The 24,537-nt window shown below is 37.5% G+C and overlaps 3 protein-coding genes across 3 annotated transcripts; all 3 read left to right on the forward strand.

The window, feature by feature from the left end:
• The first annotated feature begins 4,489 nt into the window (after positions 1-4,489).
• LOC126605724 (probable eukaryotic translation initiation factor 5-1) lies at positions 4,490-7,593 on the forward strand. The gene is made up of 2 exons (XM_050273160.1): positions 4,490-4,656; positions 5,691-7,593. The coding sequence occupies exon 2, from the start codon at positions 5,999-6,001 to the stop codon at positions 7,328-7,330; it is 1,332 nt and encodes a 443-aa protein (XP_050129117.1). The 5' UTR covers positions 4,490-4,656; positions 5,691-5,998; the 3' UTR covers positions 7,331-7,593.
• A 6,923-nt stretch (positions 7,594-14,516) lies between these two features.
• LOC126605723 (auxin response factor 17-like) lies at positions 14,517-18,146 on the forward strand. The gene is made up of 3 exons (XM_050273159.1): positions 14,517-15,796; positions 16,795-17,538; positions 17,925-18,146. Exons 1-2 carry the CDS (start codon positions 14,738-14,740, stop codon positions 17,497-17,499), a joined length of 1,764 nt encoding a protein of 587 aa, XP_050129116.1. The 5' UTR covers positions 14,517-14,737; the 3' UTR covers positions 17,500-17,538; positions 17,925-18,146.
• A 1,213-nt stretch (positions 18,147-19,359) lies between these two features.
• LOC126605725 (uncharacterized) lies at positions 19,360-22,334 on the forward strand. The gene is made up of 3 exons (XM_050273161.1): positions 19,360-19,797; positions 20,297-20,809; positions 21,833-22,334. Exons 1-3 carry the CDS (start codon positions 19,528-19,530, stop codon positions 22,019-22,021), a joined length of 972 nt encoding a protein of 323 aa, XP_050129118.1. The 5' UTR covers positions 19,360-19,527; the 3' UTR covers positions 22,022-22,334.
• The last annotated feature ends 2,203 nt before the right edge of the window (positions 22,335-24,537 follow it).

The following is a 24,537-nucleotide window of genomic DNA, read 5'->3' on the forward strand; positions in this document are numbered from 1 at the left end:
TCGAAAAACAAAATTGCCTAGGCCTCCTCTTCTTTGGGCTTAACAACTTTCATAACAAATATATATGAAAAATGAGTTTTAGGCTACCACTTAGAAATGAAATGCCTCATTCGTCAACTCCATCGACCAGAGACTTGGGGGACTCCTACCATATGCTACTGCACCTTGATACTCGGAAGTTTCACGACCACTCAGTGACTTGGATTTTTCAAGTCTCTAAACGAGAAGTTTTCCTCACTCGGGAAATTAAGGGAGCACTACCTCAACCTACATGCTTCACTCGCAAAGCTTCAACATACAAGCTTCAACAAAAGGAAAATTTCAAAGAACTTAGTGAAGAAGGCCTTGGTGTATTTAACACAATACGTTGAAATGAAGCAAAGCTTGTTTATTGATATCTCTGATAAGTTACAAATATGTACATATACATAAATCAAAATAAACAAACAAGAGGGAGCATTCACAAAAGTTGTTCAGGAGAAGTCTTAGCAGTCGGCAGAGCCCTAGAAAGAGAAGGCACCAGAGGGTGATTATTCAGAGCCTTAGTACTAGGCAGAATCTAGAAGGAAGAAGCACCGAAGGTTGATCATTTGGAGCTTCATTAAGCGGTACAGCCCCAGAAGACGAAGGCAATAAATGCCTTTGAAACAAACCCACAAACCTCTGATGATCAAGTAAAATCTGACCATCAGATTCCTGCAGCTGGTCGAGCTTCCTCTTCATGTTTGTAGCATAGTCATGTGCGAGCCTGTGCAACTGTTTATTCTCATGCTTGAGCCCTCTGATCTCCTATTTGAGACTTATCATTTCAGCCGCCAATGATTCAACTTGGCGAGTTCGAGCAAATAGGCGTTGGACCCTATTAGACACAGAACCTGCACATTGAACACTGAGAGCCAGAGAATCCTTAACAGCCAACTCATCAGACCGTTTGGAAAGTAGTCTGTTATCTTTGAAAGTGAGAAGGTTCCTAGCCACCACTGCAGCGGTCATATCATTCTTCATTACAGAGTCCCCAACGGTAAAATGACCAATAGGGGATAAGAATGATAGGCGCCATATGTTGTCTTGAGAAGGCATGGCTGCCTCTTCACTAAAGTTTAAGTCAAAACGACGGTCGGATGGACCAGACATTCTCAGAAATGATGAAGGAGAAATGAGGTGCAATAAATCTCTAAAGTATGGGGAAAATTCCTATAAGCAATAACTCTCTGAATTTACTCATTGCACACAATTGGTGCCCTTATAAAAGAAAGGGCAACATGACCGTTGGTTCAAAAATCGAAGATGCACCATTCTCCGGATTTCGAAGAGGCACCACTTTCCACACGCAACATCAGCTCCTCGAGTACCACAAATAACTTTGCCAAAGATCTCTGACAAAGTTTAGACACGTGAAGCTTGCAGCTCCCACTACATTGTTACGACCAAGAAAGGTAAAGGAATAGCAAAGAAAGGGCAACATGGTCGTTGGTTCAAAAATTGAAGAGTCACCACTCTCCGGATTTCGAAGAGGCACCACTTTCCACACGCAACATCAGCTCCTCGGGTACCACAGATAACTTTACCAAAGATCTCTGACAAAGTTTAAACACATAAATTTTGAAGGTCCAACTACCCTGCTATTACCCATAAAGGTAAAGGAATAGCACCACTGCTTGATAACTGGAAAGTCCCTATGTGTGTCAACCTCTGTGCTCCGTGGTAAGGCAGACTGGCAAAAATTCCCAACCTTTACTCATATTCGAGAAAACACTCCCAACAAGATTGCTTGCTCAAAAATCGAAAAGGTATCGCTCTCCGAATCTCAAGAGCCAGACTCCCAACAGGATTACGTGCTCAAAAATCGAAGAGGCACCGTTCTCTGAATCTCGAGAGCCAGATCCCTGACAAGATTGCTTGTTCAAAAACCGAAGAGGCACCGCTCTCCAAACTTCGAGAGCCAGATTTCCTTGGATAAAGCTTGTCTGCAATCTTCACACGCAACATCAGTTTTTCAGATAACACATACCACTTTTTCAAAGTGCTCTGACAAAGTTAAAACACGTGAAACTTGCAGCTCTCACTAAATTGTCATGACCATGAAAGGTAAAGAAATAGCACTACTACTTGTTGTTAGGGAGACTCCTATATATATCGACCTTCATCCTCCACAGCCAGGCAGACCTACAAATAAAAAAAAATGCTCAACTTTTCTTCACATCCGAGATGGCACTCTCAGCAGAGTCTCTCGAAATACTCAGCTTCTTTTCCTCCCGATAATACCTCTGTAAACAAGCCACACCAGAGCAAGAGTATCTCATATCATCAAGGTTAAAAGCAAGAGTATCCCATATCATGCTTTTTTTTCCTGTCTTTTCCTTTGGCCTTGTTCTTACTTGCAAGACAAGGAGAAAGAGAGTAATGAGTCAGCACTTGGAATCAAGCTTCCAGTTAGGAACTGACTACCTGAAACCCTTTGCCTGATTACTTACCTGGCATTGCTCACGAGTACTCATCTTCAACATCTTATGCTTTCAGAAAAGATACCACACCTGCCTGAGGAATAAATAGGGCAAGTGAGAAGGATACAAGGAAGCATGGGGAGACAAGCGCAACAGAACACATGTCGATTCATCTATTACTTCGTCAACAGCAAAAGTATCCCATATCATCAAGGTCGAACGCACTCTTGATTTGATGAACTTGTTTTGACCCTCAAATTCTTGAGTCGGCCTTATACTATGGAGGAAACCAAAAAACCCTCCAGGCCAGTTCAAAAATAAGCTTGTGGAAAGTTACTTCTTCAAAAGCAAAAGTATCTCATATCATATCTTCTCCATTTGCTTCTCCTTATCCTTGTTGCTGTTTACGACATAAGGAGAAGGAGAACAATCAACCGGAAATCGAAGTCGAACTCTGATCCAGGTTACTTGCTTAGAAGTCTGATTGCTTACCTTGTCTGTTACCTATTTCGGCAAATCTCCTAACTCGGTGACTTGGGGGGCTTCTACTATAGGGTTTTGTATCGCACTTGACCAAGCCCGAAACTACAAGTAAGCTTCAAGTGAAATTGATACATTACCTTGTGCATCTTCATCGGTTAAAGATACCACCCCTGGATGGAGGAAAAGTACTTCCAGAGAAGATGCCACATCTACGTATGAGACAGATAAGGCAAGTGAAAATGATACCACACTTCAGTACTTAGAAGTTTCGTGATTACTCAATGGCTTGGATCTTGCAAGTCCCCAACCGAGGAGCTTCCCTCACTCAGGAACTTAAGGGAGCACTGTTTGTATCATACTTGACCAATCCCGAAACTACTGAGCACCGGTCAACGTTATACCGTCAAAGACCCATAAGAGTTTCCCTCCAACCAGGAGGCCAATCACAGTGCGACACGTGTCGACATCAGAAGCCAATCATAGTGCGACACGTGTTAACATCAGAAACCAATCACAACACGACACCTGTCAAAGTCATAATGAAACTAGAAACTCTCTTCTATAAATAGAGATTATTCTTTCACAATATTTCCTAATGTCATTTGTACTAAATCATTCACTTGTACTCACTAAAAAAGAGCTTGAACCTATGTACTTGTGTAAACCCTTCACAATTAATGAGAACTCTTCTACTCTGTGGACGTAGCCAATCTGGGTGAACCACGTACATCTTGTGTTTGCTTCCCTATCCCTATCCATTTACATACTTATCCACACTAGTGACCGGAGCAATCTAGCAAAGATCACAAACTTAACACTTTCTGTTGTACCAAAGTCCTCGCTAATTTTGTAAATCAACATTTCCAATTGCCAAATAAGGTTCGGAATTTAGGCGGATTGGGTTGATTCGTAATGGGTTGCCCCAACTTAGTTCAACCTAATTGTGTTCCGTTTGCCAGCCCAACTGAACACATGTTTCCTCTAATCTGTTCAAATAATTTTAGATTAAAGTTTTTGGGCAAATTTGGGTTGAACCGACCAGTCCAACCTGCACTCCTTTAATAGGCAAATTATTCACGTGATCATCTATCCAATTTATATTTTCACTTAGCAATTTGGTTGTTGCTAATATCTCTATGTTTGTTAGTTTAATTTGTAATATAAATTTATCAAATTCTATTCAAAACAAAATAAAAAAATAGTTTCTAATATCTCTCCCACGTTTAATCTAAGGACTGCTAGCTACATTTCTATTTGAAATTTTCTAGTTTTATCACTCTCAAAATGCAATGTTATTATATGCACCCGGACAACCTCAAAGCATTTCCAAATGTGGTTGTAGTATGATGTGAGAATATGATTTTTCATGACCGGAATAATACGCATACCTCAGAAATCCTGTCAAGAACCAATAGCCTCCGTTGCAGAGCTAAATAAATTGAGCAACAATACCATTATTATTATGACCCAAAAGCACCACTTGGTTGGTAGCGAGAAATTAATAATAATAATAATAATAACAAAATAATAATTTACAAAAATAATAAATTAAAGGTGGTGAGTTTGCCCTACGCGTGCCTTCTCGCCCCCCGCACGCCGTATATAAATCCCCGGCTTTCTCCATTTCCCTCACCCATCAGACGTAAGGCATCGCCGCATACCCTCTTTTTTTCTCTCTCTAGGTTCTTCTTTCATCTCTCGCTCTTCGTTTCCCATCCAGGAGAAAAAGGTATAATCTCTCCCCACAATCTCTCTGCTCTTTGATTTTCGATTTCGTGAACGAGTTTATCTGTGATTATTGTCTTTGATTGCGTGAGAGTTTGTGTTGTTCGACCCGAGCTGAAGTTTTTACGTTTCTTGATCGAGTTTCGTGTTTGTCAATCGGTACAGATCTGTGGATTTTAGGGTTTATTTTTTGTATAATTTGTTTAATCTGAGTAGGATTTATGATTGATTTATTCCGTGCTGCTTGGATTTGGATTTTTCTTCCACTTTTGTGATATATTTAATTGTTATTGACCATTTCCTCAAAATTTTAAGTTCAAAGGAATCGTTACGATATATACACACACACACGCACGCACATGTATGAATGTATATGCTTAGTGTATTGCCTAAACAAGTGAATACGTTTGGTTCTTGTAATATGTTTGATTTCCTTAATAGGGAAAGTCGTATTGTGTGTTTATATATGCTGCCAAAACTGCGTCTACGGATATATAATTCCTTGCCTCTTATATTTTTTGAATTGCTTAGTTACAAAAGAATAATATGCTTAGATTCGTGTTTGTGTTTGTGTTGTAAACCTTGTCCAGGTTTCTTCTCGGATCACAATTTTGCTTGATTGTTTGGACTTCGAAATTTGTGGATTGCGATTTTGTTGTACTAGCGTAGGTTGAACATATATGTGTCGTTTTACTTTCAAATCAGGTTAGCTCATAACAATTTAATCACTGCGCTTATTTTTTGTGCTGGAAAGTTAATAATTGTTGGACATGAAGGGAAAATTAAGTTGTATTTTATCTGGGATGTAGTACATTTCTAGGCTCATGGGGACTATTTTGGAATTGTTCCAAGGAAATTGCCTGCGTGAACGATTCATTTGTTAGGTCTGGTATCGGGATTATCTTTTGGTTTTCCTGCTGCTGTTAGAAGAAAAGTATGAGTTAGTATGAATAATTTTGTTCTGGTCTGTTTTCTTGATTTCATATTTTTATCTTACTCTTAACTGGTTTTCTAAACAGCTATATTATGTGATTGTAGGAAATTGTCATTTCAGTCTGCTGTATCTGCAATTTGTCAAAGTGGAGCGTGTGACGTCTAGAACTTATTTTATGTCTGAACGGGCCACTCTTTTTTTATCGTCAATTGGATTACTTGATGAATATAGTCCTACATCTAGAAAAAAGAGCAGAGCTGCTTCTGTTGAAGTTGAATGCATACATCTTGGTTTATTAGAGGGGAATAACACAGAGTTTCTTGGTTGCCAATTTATGCAACCCTGTGGTAAAGGAGGATTTCTAGTGTCAAGAGGCAACACCCTTCTGATATAATCTATCATCTCTCACACCATGGCTCTACAAAACATCGGTGCTTCAAACCGTGATGATGCCTTCTACAGGTATAAGATGCCAAGGATGATCACAAAGATTGAAGGCAGAGGAAATGGCATCAAGACGAATGTGGTTAATATGGTCGATATTGCAAAGGCCTTGGCTAGACCTGCTTCGTACACCACGAAGTATTTTGGCTGTGAGCTTGGAGCCCAATCAAAATTTGATGAGAAGACTGGAACTTCCCATGTGAATGGTGCTCATGACACTGCAAAGCTTGCTGGACTTCTTGAGAACTTCATTAAGAAATATGTGCAGTGCTATGGTTGCGGGAATCCAGAAACTGAAATTATTATAACCAAGACACAGATGCTAAATCTGAAATGTGCTGCATGTGGGTTTGTATCTGATGTTGATATGAGGGACAAGCTTACGACTTTTATCCTCAAGAATCCTCCAGAGCAGAAGAAGACAGCTAAAGAAAAGAAAGCCTTGAGGAGGGCTGACAAAGAACAACTTAAGGAAGGGGAGGCCGCTGACGAGGAGCAAAAGAAGCTTAAGAAGGAGGCAGCAAAGAAGAAAGGAACTTCTGGTTCAAAAGCATCAAGCAAGAAGAAAAACACTGGTTCCGATGAGGATCGCTCCCCAACTCACAGCCAGGGAGATGAGAATGACCAAGCTGCTGAGGAGGACGATGATGACGATGTCCAGTGGCAGACGGACACTTCCTTGGAGGCAGCTAAGAAGCGAATCCAGGAGCAGTTGAGTGCTGTTACTGCTGATATGGTGATGCTTTCTACCGTTGAAGAGGAGAAAAGGTCACCAAAGAAGTCTCCCGATCATGAAGCGAAGAAGCCTGAGACGAAGAGTCATCAGAACGGTGCTGATAATAATACCCATGAAAGACTTGTTAATGAGATCAAACAATCCTTGCAAAAGGGGACTTCTGCAGCTCGGCTTAAATCCTATTTGGGGACTCTTTCTGGCACACCCCAAGAAGTTATGGACGCCCTACTCGAGGCTCTCTTTGAAGGTGTTGGAAAGGGGTTCTCGAAGGTGGTTTCCAAGAAGAAAAACTACCTCGCTGCAGCCACCCAGACAGAGGGATCTCAGACGGTTCTATTGCAAGCTATCGAGTCCTTCAGTGGGAAGGCAAACCCTGATGCCGCAAAGGAAGTGGCTCTGGTTCTGAAATCATTGTATGATGTTGACATTCTGGAGGAGGAATACATTATGAAGTGGTACCAAAAGGGCTTAGCTGGGAACAACAAGAGCTCCCCTATTTGGAAGAACTCCAAGCCGTTTATCGAATGGCTCCAGAGCGCCGAGTCGGAGTCAGAGCAAGAGTGACGGGCATTTCTCGATCGTTATTTTAAACATCATTGTGCTGTTTCTTTGTTTGCTTATGCTTGTCATTGTATCTTGAAATAATGGTGGATGGCTGTTTTGGCTTTTCAGGCCTTCTGTTCACCCTTCAGCTGCGCTGTTGTTGTCTTTGGTTTTAATGTCGAGTGCGAGTCATTTGGTGGTGGTGGTGGTGTCTGTGTGACCAACTGTTGTAAGTGACATTGGTTTTCTTTTGCATTTGCCTTAATTATGTCTTTTCATGTTGACCTTTTGGGTTATGATTTCATTTTACTTTGTTTTTCTCTTGATTTGATGATTTTCATGGGACTTGTACACTACTACTTCCTGTGCCAATGATACAACGTACGTGTTGAGGTCATGTTTAGAGAAATGTTATATTGACGCCTGCAAAACACACGCGGTAATTCTTGCTTTCACTTAGGCCTCGTCTAGTGTCTAGGATTTGAGTGGATTTGATATCGCTCTAGATCAATGTATTTTGAATTTGTCATAGTTGAAAATAGAAGATGAATATTAACCAAGAAACGTATACCTTCTAATCACCACACTTTAAAAAGGATCGGAAGGGATAAGTTTTTCTTGGTTAATTTATCTTCGACTTTTTGGGAAAAGAAAAAAAAAAATTATCTTCGACTTTCAGTTATGACACAGATAAGAGTTTGACATGCACTGTTTTTTTTTTTTTTTTTTAGAAAATTATCCCATCTGTTCTGATGTAGACACCAAACGAGGCCTTAAGGTTGTAGAAGGTACACGAAAGGAAAATAAAGCGCAACGAATTATGTGTGTTTGAGTGTTTAACACTTATTAATTTGCTCTACCTGTCTGACGTAAGACAACTTTTATTCAAAATACCGTAATATCGTACCAAAGACAGTCCAAAACTGTATTAAAAGCGATAGAGAATGCTTAATGCAGTTTAATTGACAAAAACGAAAATAATACCTTTGCATGATTTATTTTCTTCCATTTGCTATTGGATTCATTTATTGTTCTCATTGACAAAGCCATCTTTGATCAATTCTAACAAAACTCTTCCCTTCTATCGTGATTGGCAATCAATTCAAGAGAGCTGCTCTCCTATGGTCCTCATTTTAGGACCTATGAGGTCATTTTTTACATAAGCCTTCAAATTACTTTTACGGTAGATTATACTAAATTAATTCTTGTTACACGAAAATAAAATATTAATTGATAAAACAAAAAATAAGATGATAAAATAAGATTTCATGTGCAAGTGGTCTTTTACTAGAGTGGTGGAAATGTATTGAGTCCTTGCATGACAACGTGAGTTCAAACTCTGTCAATGGCTAATCTAACATCTAATCTAACCAAATCTATCGTTTGACCCGAAAAAGAAGAAGATTTCACATCATATTGAACCACTTTCATCTGTAAAACCTAGTCTCCTGACCGAATAACTAAATCCAGCAAATCCAATAGGATAAAACTCTAATAACTTTACACATCCAATTTCATCTAGTCTTTTATCAAATAATATTCAAGCCTAGTAAGTTACAGAGCACAAAAAAAAATTGAGGTTGTGTGGTTTCAAAAATTGAGATCTCCTTCTTCTTGATCGCACCTGACGATGAAAAATATGAAACAAATCCTTCTTCCTTTTTCATACACGAAAAGGATAAAAATAAACTTAGGGGGAGAGAAGGGGAATAAACGATGGAGAGAGATAAAGATTAAGAGAGGAAATGAATGTGGAGGAGAGAGACAATAGGGGAAGAAGACTTAAGGTTTTATGTGAGATTGTTTTTTTAATTTATTCACTTTGTAGAATTATTGTGTTTCGGTGTAACAATTATTATTTATGTTGATAGTTTAATCTATCCTAAGATTAATATGAAAACAAACCTTAAATATTCTCAAAATAAGAACCTTAGAAGAGCAGTTATGTTCAATACAATTATATCCTTTAATACAATGTTAGGATTGAATATCCCCATGCTCGAAAATTAACGTATTTTGAGATGATATAAGTTCACTTTGGCAAAAATTCTTTACATATATATTTTATTTACTATACAAGCGATAATAAGAGAGTGAGAAGAAATCGATGACCTTACAAATTAATTTTGTCATGAGCTCTCTAGCTGAGTAAGAACCGCCTCAAAATTGAAGATCACCAAATTAATTTTGCCATGAGCTCTCAACCATTAGTGGCTAAGGGCAAGTTTTTATTGTCAAAATCATCTATACACAATTTTAGTAAGGTTCTGTTATCTACACACTCACTTTTAGTTCTTACACGTTATTTTAAATTTTTTGCTGTCGAATTAGATGAATCAAAGAAGATTAATAAATAGAAAATTAACACCGAAATTTTCAAAACAAAGTTTAATGAATGTGGTTTTCAAACTTAATCCACTTCACATTTTTTTCCAAAACTTTTGACTTCAAGTACAAGATGACAACAATGACATGAGTCACGTCTATGTCATTGTACATGACAAAACAAGGACAACAAAATGGCAGTCATGTCAGTCTGATATGACACGCGACACGCGTGTCCTAAGTCAGAAAAATAATATATATTCAAGCTTAGAAATTATTAAACTAACCAACCCCGAATTCAGGTTTTATGTGCCCATTTTCAAACAATTTATTTTTACTCTACTACCAAATAGATAAAAATCGTGCCCACGTCATAGACAAGGTATTTTGTTCTTACATTTCGTGAGGGGAGGATTCTCTCTCATTCTATTTTTTAATTTTTATTTGAACAGTTACGATTTAGTCATTTCAATAAATTGTATTGAATTTCTTATATAGATAATAAGATAAAAAATAAAGTGTGAAAGGAAGGACGAAAAGAGATAAGAATAAAAAGAGAAAGAATCATACTCTTTTTCGTCATGGTTTTTTTTTTTAGTGCGAGTTTTGAAGTTTAATTCGTATAAATAACGAGTTTGATTTTAAGTATTACGAATGATTTATTGTATGACTTAGTTTTATTTTTTCCCATCTCATATTAGAATATCGTTGGTTTTGATTTCATAAAAAAATTGATAAAGTTTTCTTCTTTAATATACTTCTTTTACAAAATAAAACTTAACGAAGCTTACAAAGAGAGTCCAAGTACAAGGCATCCCTCAGACTTAACAATCAATACATAGCTCGTTTAGATGTGCTTTTGAAATAACTGAAATCGTTTTTTATGAAAATGTTTTTAGAACCAATTATTAGTAAAAATGCAAGTAAATTCTGAAAAAGCACTTAAAATGTTTTTGGAACAAAAAAACATTTTTTTAAAAAGTGCTTTCAAAATTTTTAAAAGGACATCCAAACGAGCCCTTAAACTAAACTAGCCTCGTCACGCATGTAGGCGTGTGGCACTTGTGCTTTTTTATTGTTTTATTGTTTTATTTTATTTATTTTGGAAATTATTATTAATTTTTAAAATCCTAATTTATGAAAACTTTAATCTTTTTGTCTTCTTCTATTATATATATATATATATATATATATATATGCACTCAGAAAGTTTTGTATGGTCTAAATGGGCTAAAACATCCGCTCATCGATAGAGCCAAAGAAGGCTCACCGGGGGCAGATGCCCTACTCAAGTAATTCGTTTGTTTAGTTGCAGACTACAATTATATAATATACACAGGTTATCTTTGAAGAAAACATATGTATCTAATATCTAACATACATTCATTCTACTTATACTCCATATCAAATATTATATGAGCAATAGTGCTCTTGTTCTGTCATTCAAACCGAAAAAACTATCTCCCGCCTATTATGTACTTATATTTTTCGCATCACTTTGCCACTTTCCACTACTATATTGAAATTTTTGTAATATTGGAATTGTGAGACATCATCATTTGAAACCATCCTTAATATCATATTGCGTATAATCATATTATAATAAGGTTTTCTTAGTTGTTTTCGGTTGCCCCCACTAGAAGAAATTTCTGGCTCTGTCCCTGATTCACTACAAATTTAACTTCCCTTCCTCCACACATGAAAGAAGAGAAATGATGTATATTAAAATTTGTATTAAGTACATAAAATTCCCTAACCTTTTAGTATCATTCTTCATTGATCGTAATCTTTTCAAACATTCAAAATAGATATTCAATCTTTTAAAAAGTCAAATTTGTTACGCTAGTTAAATTTTTTGTCAAGTGACGGCAATGATGCTCTCACGTTTGGTAAGGTATTCTTTTGTAAAAATTAGAATGAAAGAAAAAACCCACTCAACCCCACAACCTCTTCGCTGTCCACCCATTAACGGTCACCACCACCCACATCACTTCTAAACCCAACGCACCACCATCAACTCCATCCTACAACTCAAACTGTCAACATTGAGAAGAAGGTCTTGGACATAGTATCAACCATGCACTGCAACAGTGCAACCATAATAATTATGAGCACGAGGGAACCAAGTGCTTAATGTTTGATGAAAATGTAAAGGCTCTACTAGGTGAGAATCGACAAATACGGAATTCGCTTGAGCATAATCTTCCTTTTTTAACCTGTTTTATTTATTTATTTGGTCATCATCACCACACGTACAATTTAACTGAAATTTTTTTACTAGGACTAAACGAATCTGACTTTTCTAGTAAATTGGATACTTTTTTTGAAGTATTTGAAAATATTGGAACTAACTCGGAATGACACTAAAAGGTCGGAAGTTTTTATGTACTTAATTTTTGAAATTTTGAAAAAGGTGATTAAGTAAAACCTTCTTTATGAAAATAATATAATAAACATAAGTCGAGAGAGCATGATAATTGTTTTGAAAATCTTTATCTATCATGAATAAACTTCAAATTTGAATATCATGAAAATATTGAAATTACTGCAAATAAAAGGTTAAGATGGACTCAAATATTAGTATTGAAGAAATATTTTTGTGCTTTATCATTACAAAACGTGTAAAAACAGAATTCAAAACCCTAACTTATCTGATTGCCATGCTTATCTTATTACAACAGAAAATTAGTTCATAAACGTAGAAAATTGAAAACGTTTAAATAACAAATTAAATAGAAGTAATAATTAATTAAAACTTAACTGAGTTTATAATTATGGAGTTTTGATGATGCCGAGAGTCCTTGTCTACAGGCAACACAACAGCTACGCTTAAAACCCGGTCCGTGCCATCGCTACCCTAACATCAGCTCATCATTTTTTTTTAGGAAAACTAATGAAAAGGGCTTGAAAACTTTGAGTTTTAATGATAAAGACAAAATAAAGGGTAAAGTAAATAGTACCAGGATTGACTTTTTAGTGTAAAAATGTGGTTTTTCGTTAAAGTGAACAGTACCAGGTGCTTTTCGTTAAAGTTCCCTTTTTTTTAAGGAAAACTAATGAAAAAAGTTTAAAAACTTTGAGTTTTAACTATAAGGACAAAATAAAGGAAAAAGTGAATAGTACCAGGTTTGACTTTTTAGTGTTAAAATGTGGTTTTTCGTTAAAATGAACAGTAACGTGAGCTTTTCGTTAAAACTCTTTTTTTTTAAAAGAAAAGAAACGACATCGTGTTTAAGAGAGCGTCTTGTTACATGTATATAGTATTATGTGGCTACAAGGCCTTCTACCACAGTAGTGCAGAATAATATTGTCTTTACACTACAGCGTGTATTATAGTCTCATCGACTTTTTATTATAACATTTAGTCTAACAAATCTTTCATTTGACACAATAATAATAATATTATGAGGCTCTTCGAATCAACAAAAAAAATAAAATTAATGCTAAATTATGCGCCAATATTTTGACATTTCATAAAACATGACAAACACGATAAGCAACTAAACAATGGAAGCTAATCCTTCATTTTTATTATGAGTAATGACATTTATACTATGTTTTTGTACCACATTTTCATACCACCTTAAGTGGCATTTGATGTGGACAACTGCATCATTTGAATTAATCAAAATTTTAAATTTAGTTCATTATTTAATAAACTAATAATTAAACAAAATAGTTAATTAAATAATGATTGTGGTATACAAGGAGTATTTTTCCTTCATTTCCTTGGATTTTGCAAATTTTTCAAATGATGTGGTTGTCCACATCAAATACCATCTAAAATGGTATACAAATATAGAATAAAAACACGATATGAATATCATTACTCTTTTATTATATTTCTGAAATTTTATAAATTTTATTTGTGAAAAGGACAGTTAAAACATAATTTAATTGATAAAAGAATCCTAAAAAAACTGAGAATAAAATCGTAACAACCTGATATGTTGACTTTTCTGAAGCAGTGTCAGTGTGGCATTCATTGACTGAGAGTGAGGGCACACCAAATGCTGCTGCCTTTGGGATTTTCAAGTACAATAACAATCATCTCGCGCAGACTGCAATGGCATGCTCTATTCTCTGCTGGATTTACTTTTGTCAGCTCCCACTAATTGGTTTGTTGCATAGAACAAAAAAAAAAAATACATCACGTGTTTTTATATAAGTAATGAAAAATTTTAATTTTTAAGTTATTAACCTTTTAACACATATAATTCACCATTTATATAGGAATACGTGATGTAACAACTCGTGTGACAATCACACTGAAAAATCTCTTCCCATGACTACGCAGATATGGTGCTATTTAAACATAAAACAGTCTCGTAAATTTACATGATATAATTTTGACAAAGAAGCACTAAATTTGAAAGTTTTATTCTTATTTTCACTGCATTGGCAATATAGACTTACGTTATCAAATTATAAATTTGAATAATATATTGTGCACCATTTTTTCTTTTTAAATGTGACTAATAGAATCATTAACATCAACAAGTAACGTTTTAAATGTGTCGCACAAGCGTAAATAAATCGATACACATGATGAACCATGTATTTTTTATTTTATGAAAGCGATTTGACAATATAGCATATTGAAGGCATATTCCTTTATTAGCTTATGAATCGGAGTCGGGTATTAATCCCTGTAACCGAAATAAGAAGAAACTTTTACGATTATTGGGACAGTAAATTAAGAAAATGAGCTCATTGGGCAATGGTAAAAACACGATGTAACAAACAGTGAGGAGAGAGAAAGAGAGAGTACAAGGCAGTTGGTTGGAATAGGAGGCGGTTACATTTCTGTGGGCAGGGCAACACTGTAACATTGTGAGGACCATTTCGCCCCGAAACAATTAATATCGCCAGTATTATATTGCCCTTGGGTTTTGGTTGCGTGCCCGTTCTCCGACCCCAACACGAAGACGGCACTCTCTCTCTCCCTCTCCCTCTCTCTCTCTCCCTCTCCCTCTCCCTCTCTCTCTCTCTCTCCCCTCCTGTCACATACTCTGAGGCAACCTCCACCAAATCAGACACACTCGCTTTCTCTGTCTCTGTCTCTCCCACCTCTTCCTAAATCCCTAGCCCCAATAGTCCAGTATGCCTCCGCCTCATGGCCGTTCGATCGACCCCAAAGTCTGGCGCGCCTGCGCCGGAAACTCCGTCCAAATCCCCACCCTCAACTCTAGGGTTTACTACTTCCCTCAGGGCCACCTCGAGCAATCCTCCCCCTCCTCCGCTGCGCCTGTCCTCCTCTCCCCTCTCCTCCTCTCCAAGCCTCTCATTCTCTGCCGGATCTCCGACCTCCGCTTCCTCGCTGACCCCACTACCGACGAGGTCTTCGCCAAGCTGCTTCTCGTCCCAATTCCCAATGAGTTCCCCAGCATCGAGCCGCCCAATGGCGACAAACTCGACGCCGACGGTAATGGGGACTTGGAACGACAGGATGACAGAGTCTTTTCGTTCGCGAAGATACTGACGCCTTCGGATGCTCACAATGGGGGTGGATTCTCTGTTCCGAAGTTCTGCGCGGACACCATCTTTCCTCCGCTTAACTTCCAGGCCGACCCGCCGATCCAGGCGCTCTTCCTCACCGACCTCCACGGCGTCGTTTGGGAATTCCGGCACATATACAGGGGTACTCCGAGACGGCACTTGCTCACCACTGGCTGGAGCAAGTTCGTCAACCACAAGATGCTCGTCGCCGGTGACTCCGTCGTCTTCATGAGGAACGGGAGGGGAGAGATGTTCATCGGCGTCCGTCGCGCAGTCAGGGCCAGCGCCAGCTCTGACTGCGCCAGGTGGAGCTATCACATTGGAGGCGGAGCGACGAACTCGATGAGGCTGAAGACAGAGGATCAGGACTGTTCTGGAAGGAAGGTAATGTCCGCGGAGGCCGTGGCCGAAGTGGCGGAGATGGCGGCGGAGGGGAAGCCGTTTGAGGTGGTGTATTATCCAAAAGCGGGGTGGTGGGACTTTGTGGTGAAGTCTGAGGTGGTGGAGAAGGCATTGAAGGTGTTTTGGACGGCTGGGATGAGAGTGAAGTTGGCTATGGAGACGGAGGACTCGTCCCGGATGACTTGGTTTCAGGGCACTCTGTCGATGGCTTCGGTACCGGACAATGGACCTTGGCAAGGCTCACCCTGGCGCATGCTTCAGGTATTGGTTCTTCTTCTTTGAGTCTTAGTTGATTTTAAGCTGTTATTATCTCCTAATTGATGCAAAATTAAGAAACTCATTTTGTATTTTGAACGGAAGAATTGGGTATTACTAAGTAGTGTAGTGTTAATCCACCCTCCTTTCATTAGGGAACATATCATGGTACTAGTTTATATCTGTGGAAATGTATCAGGAAGCAGATATGGGATTTAAATTTAAAGGAAATAGTCCAACTGTTATTTGGTTTTGACTTGATTAGATGCCTTTTGGGATAAGCAGACATTTTTACGTTTTAGTTTATCTGGGAAGATTAGCGGCATTCTAATATGGCTCGGGTTGGCTGATTTTGCTGTTGGATTATAGTCCTGTTCAATTACTGGCATTTGTCAATGGCTTATAACAAATAGCCCACTTCTTGTTGCGCTTTAATTTTGGAGTAGAAGTTGACAAGAAAGAGCAGTTGATAGTTCGGTCCATTGCATCTCATGACACTGACTTTTCTGTAGACTTATTGGTTTTGGTTCAAATACTTGATATCAATTATGTTAAAATTCCTAAACTTGTATTTCTCTTGCTGCCGAGAAAAGGTTGCTGCCAAACTTACTGTTAAGAAAAGAAATACCATGTCAGGATAATCTGATTCGAGTTGTGGGCTGTTATCTATTGTGTTGAGGCACTGGTCCGTTCAAGTTTGCAGTTTAGCAAAGTATACTTTCTATGTTTCACAGCAAATCCTAGCTGAGTTAAAGAGGCGATTATATCAGGCATACAAACCCAAGAAATGAAATTTAACACACATGTACATATACACGCGCACGGAGAGAGGGGTGTTTATTATTTACAGTTAAATTTTAAGCCAAAATACATACACAAAATATTGCAATTTTCTACATTTTGTTACATTCTGATATTATTGTTCTTTCTCTTCATTATTGACTGATGTTAATTTTTATAATTCTTGCCAAGCAATTAAATAATTAATAACCTCTGTATTGTAGGTTACATGGGACGAACCTGAAGCTCTGCACAATGCTAAGAGGGTGAGCCCGTGGCAAGTCGAATTTGTTGGATCAACACCTTCAATTCATACAACGTTTTGCCCCACAAAGAGATTCAGAGCTCCTCTGACTCATGGGCTGTTGATCAATGCAGAGGAAGAATTCTTCTTTCCTATGACAGGAGCAGCTAATTTAGCAATGGGGCCATTTAGTGCATCCTTGTTGAACTACAATTTTCCTGCGGGCATGCAGGGAGCCAGGCAAGATACATTCTCTGTATCTAATCTATCCCACTTGTTAAGTGAAAACAGTCCTCAGGCGTGCACTTACAATTCCTTTGGCAACAATGAGGTGCCAAAGCTGAAGAGGGTATGTACTGAGTTGAACATTGGTAGTTCACAGTCTGACGAATTGTCACCAGATAGCCAGAGTAGTGTGGCATCCTTTGGGATGGAACTTGATGGAAACCGGTTGCAGACAAAGGTTGGCACAAGTTCCTTTCAGCTGTTTGGTAAGATTATTCATACAAACCAGTCTGTTGAAGGTGGTTCTGATGATGTTGGTTGCACCGAGGACAGTGGCAACAAAGAGTACAATGTAGCAGAAGGAGGGCACAACCATCTGGATCTTAATTTTACCGAACTTCTTGATAGGATTGATATTAAATGTCAAAAAACCTCAGCTGTTGATTCTTGTACTTTGTGAACTGTGCTGGTGGCTGCTGTGCCATAAATTGCTGTGCAGGTAAAATCTCTTCTCACTAAATCACATTGAAATGTCTAATCTACACGTACGTTATGATTGGATTTGGATCTGGCATGCTTCATGAGTTTTGAATCTTTATTCCTTTTATTGGACTTGCATGCATAAATCCTGTTTTGCCACTCCCTTCAACAAAAATATTATCCAACTGAAGTGATTTGAACATCTTGTTAATTGGGGATTTCAAGAAATAGCTTGCCTGAAGTTATTACCAAGTAAAATCGAAAAAGATCAAATACTGTGGGGACTATAGTTATGATTTCTTGAAAACCAATGGTTTCTACTTTCTAGTGGTTTTGGTGTGTGCAACCTGAATTTCTTTACAACCGAGCTTTGCCTAATGCTCGTTCTGCTGCATCTGTTTGCAGGTGCTCAAGGCCGGCGGGAAGCTGACTACTAGTCTGACTGTTGAAGTAGTTAAGTGTGTGGTGTGGGGGGCTTGTTTAGTTTGTGGTGTTGGACGGTTAAGACGTTCTGTGGACTTGGTTTTCCATGTTCCAAGCAGATCGATGTTAATGCTTGATTGTGAACTTTTATTGCTTCAGAAATTGGTGTTCATTGTTTCTTTGATGGGTTAATTTTATTTATTATTGTTATGACTTCTAAAATACATTGCAATTGTTGCGTCGTGTCTGATTGAAGTTGCTCTCCGTTCAATATTGTCATGGATAAGAATTGAGCTGGAGTCATCATATCAATGATTCAATGTGACTTTATGACCAATTCTTTGTTGAAATTACAATTCGACCTAACCTGTCCCATTAACTGCCATAACTGTCAGACACAGTACGAATTGCCATTAAGCATGGTATTTTCCTTTTTAGTTATCTCTGTTAGGGATGTCTTCGGATTCATTCCGTTTGGTTTTTTACCAAAACTTTGGTTGGGCTCGGTTTGATTTTGTTCAGTTCGGTTTCGTTTATAGGAAAAGAGGAAAGATAGTTGTACAAATACAAGATCATATAAACCAATCTTACTCTATTAACAACCTCAAATTGCAAAGAAAAATGATCACCGTATCCATTCAAAAAGCAAACAAATAAAGTTTTTCCAAGTTCCGAAGCCTTCCAAAACTTTATTCTATAACCAATGGAATATCCTCCCTAATTGAACCAAGTACACTCCTTGAAAAAACCCTAGGCTTAGTTTCAAACTTGGCAACAAAGTTTAACAAAATAAACATTTTAGGCATACATCCATAAAGTGTAAAGGATTTGGTTTGGTTTGGTTTAGTTCGGTTTCCGAACCTCCAAAATCAAAACCGAACCACAAGGTTTGGTTTTTCCTTTTTCGGTTCGGTTTTTTTTTTGTTTTCGATTTTCAGTTTAGTGTTCGGTCCCTTTTTTTTTTTTTTTTTTTTTTCGGTTTTTGGTCTTTTGAACCCAAATCTCTGTTGTCTTGGTGATTCTAAGTTTAAACCCTTTTTTCTTCCTGTAGTAATATAGTTTGTATTAAAAAAATCTAGTTTACAGTATAATAATATTCCTCTTCACCTGTAACTGAGAAGTCTCATATTTAATTTCCACAAATGACGTTGATCTCAAATTTAACTCACATAAATAACGATGATGTGTATATTTATTTTGAGTTCGATATTTAATTAGTGACTGACATACTCATCCCCTAATCTTAGAGTAAAAGTTGTTCATTTGAAGGAAAAAAACAAGAAGACATGGTACAGTCCTGGGCGTCTCAAGATCGTTTTCGGGGTGATAGAATCGCCTAGAATGGTAGTGGGTCCTTTGAGCCCAAAAGATAAAAACTGATGGATCCTGAAGCCCATCTCATCCAGCTCTCTGCAAAACCAAACGAAACCAAAACTACAAATTTCAGACCTTCCATTTGCTACATACCATCGTCGTCTCTTTGCCTCGAGAACTTGAACCTGCCTCAGCTGCCGTGCGGCGGCTTAAAGGCCTCGAACGGTCGGTCACCGCATCTCTACTTCACCAACTATCTGTCTGAATTTTAATGGCGAATTCGTTGTTTCTTCCAAATCACACCTTGGTAGCTCCGCCTCCTCGTAGCCTTTCTGCTTCTGTCTCCTCGAAACCCAACAAACCCCAACCACCTCTTCTTCCTTGTCCTCCTTCTCTTCGTCTTCTAGGGTTTAGCAGCTTCTCTCTAACCACCACCTCCTCCTCCTCCGTTATTAATCACAGCAGTGGCAGCAGTGGCGGCAGTAGGAGGCGTGTCTCTTCCATCAAATCTCGTCTCACCCCTCAAGCCTCGGTTACCCCAGTAAGAAGGCTTTCTTCATTCTCTTATTCCTAATTTCGCTTTCTCTATAATTTTTAATTTCCTTCTGTTTATTTGCGTTATTCATCTCTTAATTAGTGGAAATTGGCTAAATTGTTATCTGCTATAAGTTGAATTCTCGATTTGGTGGCATTTGAGATTACTTGGCATTATCGCAACATCGTTTTGGAATGTTTTGCTTCAAACTGAAGCAGCAATTCAGCATTTCGCTTTTCGTAGATTCTGATATACACATTTTAATGGACTCAGACACTCGTGATGAATCCCTACTTCTCTTAGGGTTTAGGGTTTCGAAATCTTCCATGTTTATATTTACATGATTCGCTTATTTTGTATTAATCAACGCTCTTCAGACTTTTAACTATTTGTACTTCTTTTGTCTTGCTTTGATCCTTTGTTTATAACTTTATATGGTTGTGTTATTTGTTTTTCGTTTATAATTTATATTCTTGCTTACTTATCTTTATATTTTTATGGTTAGTTGAATTCCAGAAAGGAAAATAGTAAGAGCAATGCAGGACCTTCTGAAAGCGGAGCAGATCAAGAGCATTTTCCCCCTTTGAAAACCCTCCTTCAAATTTACAAGGAGGCTATTTTTAACGGAGATGGAAAAACTGTTTCCGAAGTAGAAGCTATTATAGAAGTAATAGAAAACGAGAAGAATGAATTAGTCAAGAAAGTATCTTCTGCATCAGCAGAGATAACATCTGGGAAGGAGAAACTTATCCGCTTGCAAGCAGATTTTGATAATTGTAGAAAAAGATTTGAGAAGGAGAGGCTTACTGTAAGGACCGACGCCCAAGGAGAAGTGATTGAGAGTCTTTTGCCCATGGTTGACAACTTTGAGAGAGCCAAACAGTACCTGAAACCCGAGACTGAAAAGGAAGAAAAGATTGATGCAAGTTACCAAGGTATTTACAAGCAATTCGTTGAGATTATGAGGAGCTTGCGTGTAGCTGTCGTTCCAACTGTGGGAAAGCCTTTTGATCCTTCAGTAAGTGAAAGCTTCTGAGAATTACTTAGTTCAATTTATACTACAAAAATTAAATTATGCCTGTTATTTGGTGAACTTAATTTATGCCTGTTTGCTTATTTTTTCTGGTCAACCATATTTAAAGTTACAGTGATCTTAGAATTCAATCTTGACTATGTGTACCGTTTTAAGGATTTAATATGATACCTTTTCTTGGGTCCAAATGATGGAAAAAAAAAATACTCCATGTTTAGAAAATTGGAACGGTGTTTAAGGTAGGATGTTGCTAAGGGAATGATATGGAAAAGAACGGATGAAAACTTTTTCCCTATGCAAATTTTGTAAGATTATTTTTGGTTAAGTCCCTTGCATTTCTATACTGTCTCCCTTCTACCAATTGAAGGAAAAGCTATCTTTCTTTGTACTTTTTCCTACCTTCTCCCTTCCAAACATGCTTCCCGTAGATTATTGTTTGTTTTACTTAGGGTGAGACATTCTTATGATGGAATTATTGTATATATGGGCTCAGTATAAATCTTGACCTATGCATTCAAATTTCTTTACCCGGAAAAGATTGGGACAACCTTAATGTGCACTAAGGCCCCAGTACATGCTCTAAGATTTTTGCAGTTTCCAATCTCCACTATTGCTCAAAGGGCTTATCAACAATCAAATTTTCAGAAACTTGAGTGAAAATTACTCGTTTGTGTGTCTACTGTTTACATCCGCCTGGTTAGGAGATTGTCCTGTTCCTGCCAAAAAGCATTTTATTGAATTCACTAAAAGCTATTTGTTATTGATGTTAAGGGTTATGCACAGTGATTAATTTCCCACTTCGCATACCATTCTTATGTGTTTTGCTTCTTATTGATTTAGGCTCCGATGGGTCGAAATTTTCTTTGGTATGTGTAGAAGATATAATATTTTTCTGACTCTTGTACCTCAGTGATGAGTGGTGAAAATCTTTTACTCCCTGCCACCAATTGATCTGTACCTTGATAAACTTTCCGATGCCAAATCTAAGTTTTCAACTTTCTATTACAGCTGCATGAAGCTATTGCACGGGAAGAGTCTCAAGAGTTCACGGAAGGGATTATAATTCAAGAAATCCGCCGCGGGTTTTTACTCGGAGGTCGGCTCCTGAGACCAGCAATGGTTAAAGTCTCATCAGGTCCTGGCAGTAAGAAATCCCCTGTGGCCACCGAGAAAACAACTGCAGGAGTGGAGAAATGATAAGCTTTCTCATGGAAGCTGAATTAGAAGTTAGGATACATCTGCTTTCATCGGCCAATCTGGAGTTTCTTGTCAACGGCTACGGTTGTTCGAAAGTTTCCGAGGTATAGAAGTTCAAATTAAATTGTCACAATTGACATGTACAAGAAGCCAGGCTCATTTTTTGAAAGTTCGATTTAAATTGTCACATTTGCATGCGGGTGCTATACTTTTGTTTCACAAGAAAGCACTCGTTATTTGTAATTCTGGGAATGTTTTGTATTAATCACATGGTTCTTGATAGCAGAATGAAAATGTTATATAAAATCGTTAAGCTTCGGGGCCGTTTCATTCATAACCAATTCATGTTGTCTTTGGCTTTCAGTACACTTTTTATTTTTTAAAAAAATAACTAAAATTTTGTTTGGTAACTACTTTCAGTTTTCAAAAACGTATAAACTGAATTTCATAAAGTGTAAATTCATGGCAAAATTTGAAAATTAGAGAAGGTAGTTTTCACTTTTCTTTTTTTTGAAAACTGAAATGAGTTGCTAAACATGATTTCAATTCTTAGTTTTTAAAAAAGTAAAAATAAAATTTAAAAACGAAATGGTTATCAAATAGAAGAAATCTCATATGCAAATCGCTGGTCATTATTCTAAAAAAAAGTTTCAATGCTGGTGTTACACTGAAAATGCCATTTGGAGTTATTCACTTATTTGGTAGAAAGAATAGTGTGCATCCATTTAATTTCGACGCTCACATCGCCGAGGAGGCCTACGCCGTCATGGCTCTCAAGTGTGTCCCCGCTGACATCCGATCCCAGGGCGGCGTCGCCCGAATGTCCAACCCCCAGAGAGGGAAAGAGAGAGAGATCGCAGACCACCACCACCACCATTCAACTACCACCACCGTCAAACCCATACGCTCTCGGTCACTAACAAACCCAACACCTCTAGGACGATTTCACCAAGTAATACCCCGACCAATTCATTCTACTCATTGATCTTTATTAGTCTCATTGTATTTTTATTCATTGTAACATATAACTGAAATATTCTAGTAATGGGACACTTTGTTCTGAAATACTTTTAAATTTCTAGTTTTTATGAAACTTAATGATGTAGCTCCTTCTTGTTTTGTTTGGCTATTTGCACTCATTTTTAATAACATATTGTATGCAATGTTAATATAAACATAAAAGTTAGTCTTGTACAAGGTTGGTTTCGCCATAAATAGGATGGGCCAGCCCAACTTGTTGTACATTCTTAATTTGAAATCTAAAATAATATTGATAAAAAACAGAACGCCAAAGTTAAAAGAATAACCTATTTATACAACAGTATGCTAGCCTAGAAATCCTAATCCTTGTTTTAAAAGAAATCTCAATCCAACAAAGATTTACTTAGTTAATCTCTTTCCTATTAATACTACTTAATAAGTCTAAGAAGGATGACTTGGGCAATCATGTACTCTCTCCTGGCGACATGTAGAACTTTACGTTTCACAACAATTTATAGAGCATAACCCTCTACTGGCCTTGTATGTGCTAAATGCAGCCTTGGTCCATTTTCCATCAGGCTTTTGCCACTGCACGTAGCAACACTAGAGAGTTATGCCCCATAAATTGTTGTGGAACGTAAAGTTGAAGTGTCGTCAAGAGAGACTACATTATTGCCCAGGTTGTCCTTCTTGATAAAAGTGGAAGATAAAAGAAAAAGCCCTTTCTTTCCTTCAACAATCAGAACAAGCTGTGGGAAAATCTCTACAAGAACTACACTCCTGAAGATAGAGCGAGTCCACCAATGCTCCGGCCAATGCATACTACTCTTTTATCTTTATTACTCTCACTGCCTTTTTATTCACTGTAACATATAAATGAAATGTTTTAGTAATGAGCCACTTTGTTCAAAAATACTTTTAAATTTTAAATTTTTATGAAACTTGATGATGCAGCTCCTCCTTGTTTTGTTTGACTGTTTGTACCCAGTGTTAATGTGATATTGCATGTAATGTGTATATAAAGAACAAAGTTAGTCTCATTGCATAACGCTGGGCTCGTTATAAATAAGTTGGACCAGCCCAGCTTGTTGTACAATCTTAATCTGAAATCTAAAATAATATTGATAAAAGGTATATTTGTTGGTTTGCCTCCAAACTTGTATAGACCTGTCAATTTCTCTTAGAATTTTAATTTTAGCCGATTATCTCCTAGACTTTTATAATTAGCCAATTTTCCCCTTGAACTTTAATTTTAGTCGATTACCCCCTTGAACTTTTATAAATAGCCAATTCTCCCCTTGGAGCTAGATTTTAAAAAATTTCAACCAATTTTCCATTCATTTTGATCACACAGACAACACACGACAATTGTATGAGACAAAAAGAATGGAAAATTAGATGAAAGATTTTACAATCAAATAGTAAGAGGGAAAACCGACAAATACCCCTTGATAAAAAACGAAACGTGAAAGTCAAAGAATAACCTATTTAAACTAGATATGCTAGCCTATAAATCCTAAACCTTGTTTTAAAAC

This window comes from Malus sylvestris, chromosome 15 (assembly GCF_916048215.2).
Source record: "Malus sylvestris chromosome 15, drMalSylv7.2, whole genome shotgun sequence".
Taxonomy (NCBI): domain Eukaryota; kingdom Viridiplantae; phylum Streptophyta; class Magnoliopsida; order Rosales; family Rosaceae; genus Malus; species Malus sylvestris.

Coding starts and splice junctions, on each gene's coding strand:
- LOC126605724 (XM_050273160.1), top strand. CDS start 5,999: ATGGCTCTACAAAACATCGGTGCTTCAAACCGTGATGATGCCTTCTAC.
- LOC126605723 (XM_050273159.1), top strand. CDS start 14,738: ATGCCTCCGCCTCATGGCCGTTCGATCGACCCCAAAGTCTGGCGCGCC. Junction 15,797..16,794: donor CACCCTGGCGCATGCTTCAG/GTATTGGTTCTT, acceptor TCTGTATTGTAG/GTTACATGGGACGAACCTGA.
- LOC126605725 (XM_050273161.1), top strand. CDS start 19,528: ATGGCGAATTCGTTGTTTCTTCCAAATCACACCTTGGTAGCTCCGCCT. Junction 19,798..20,296: donor CTCAAGCCTCGGTTACCCCA/GTAAGAAGGCTT, acceptor TTTTATGGTTAG/TTGAATTCCAGAAAGGAAAA. Junction 20,810..21,832: donor GAAAGCCTTTTGATCCTTCA/GTAAGTGAAAGC, acceptor TTTCTATTACAG/CTGCATGAAGCTATTGCACG.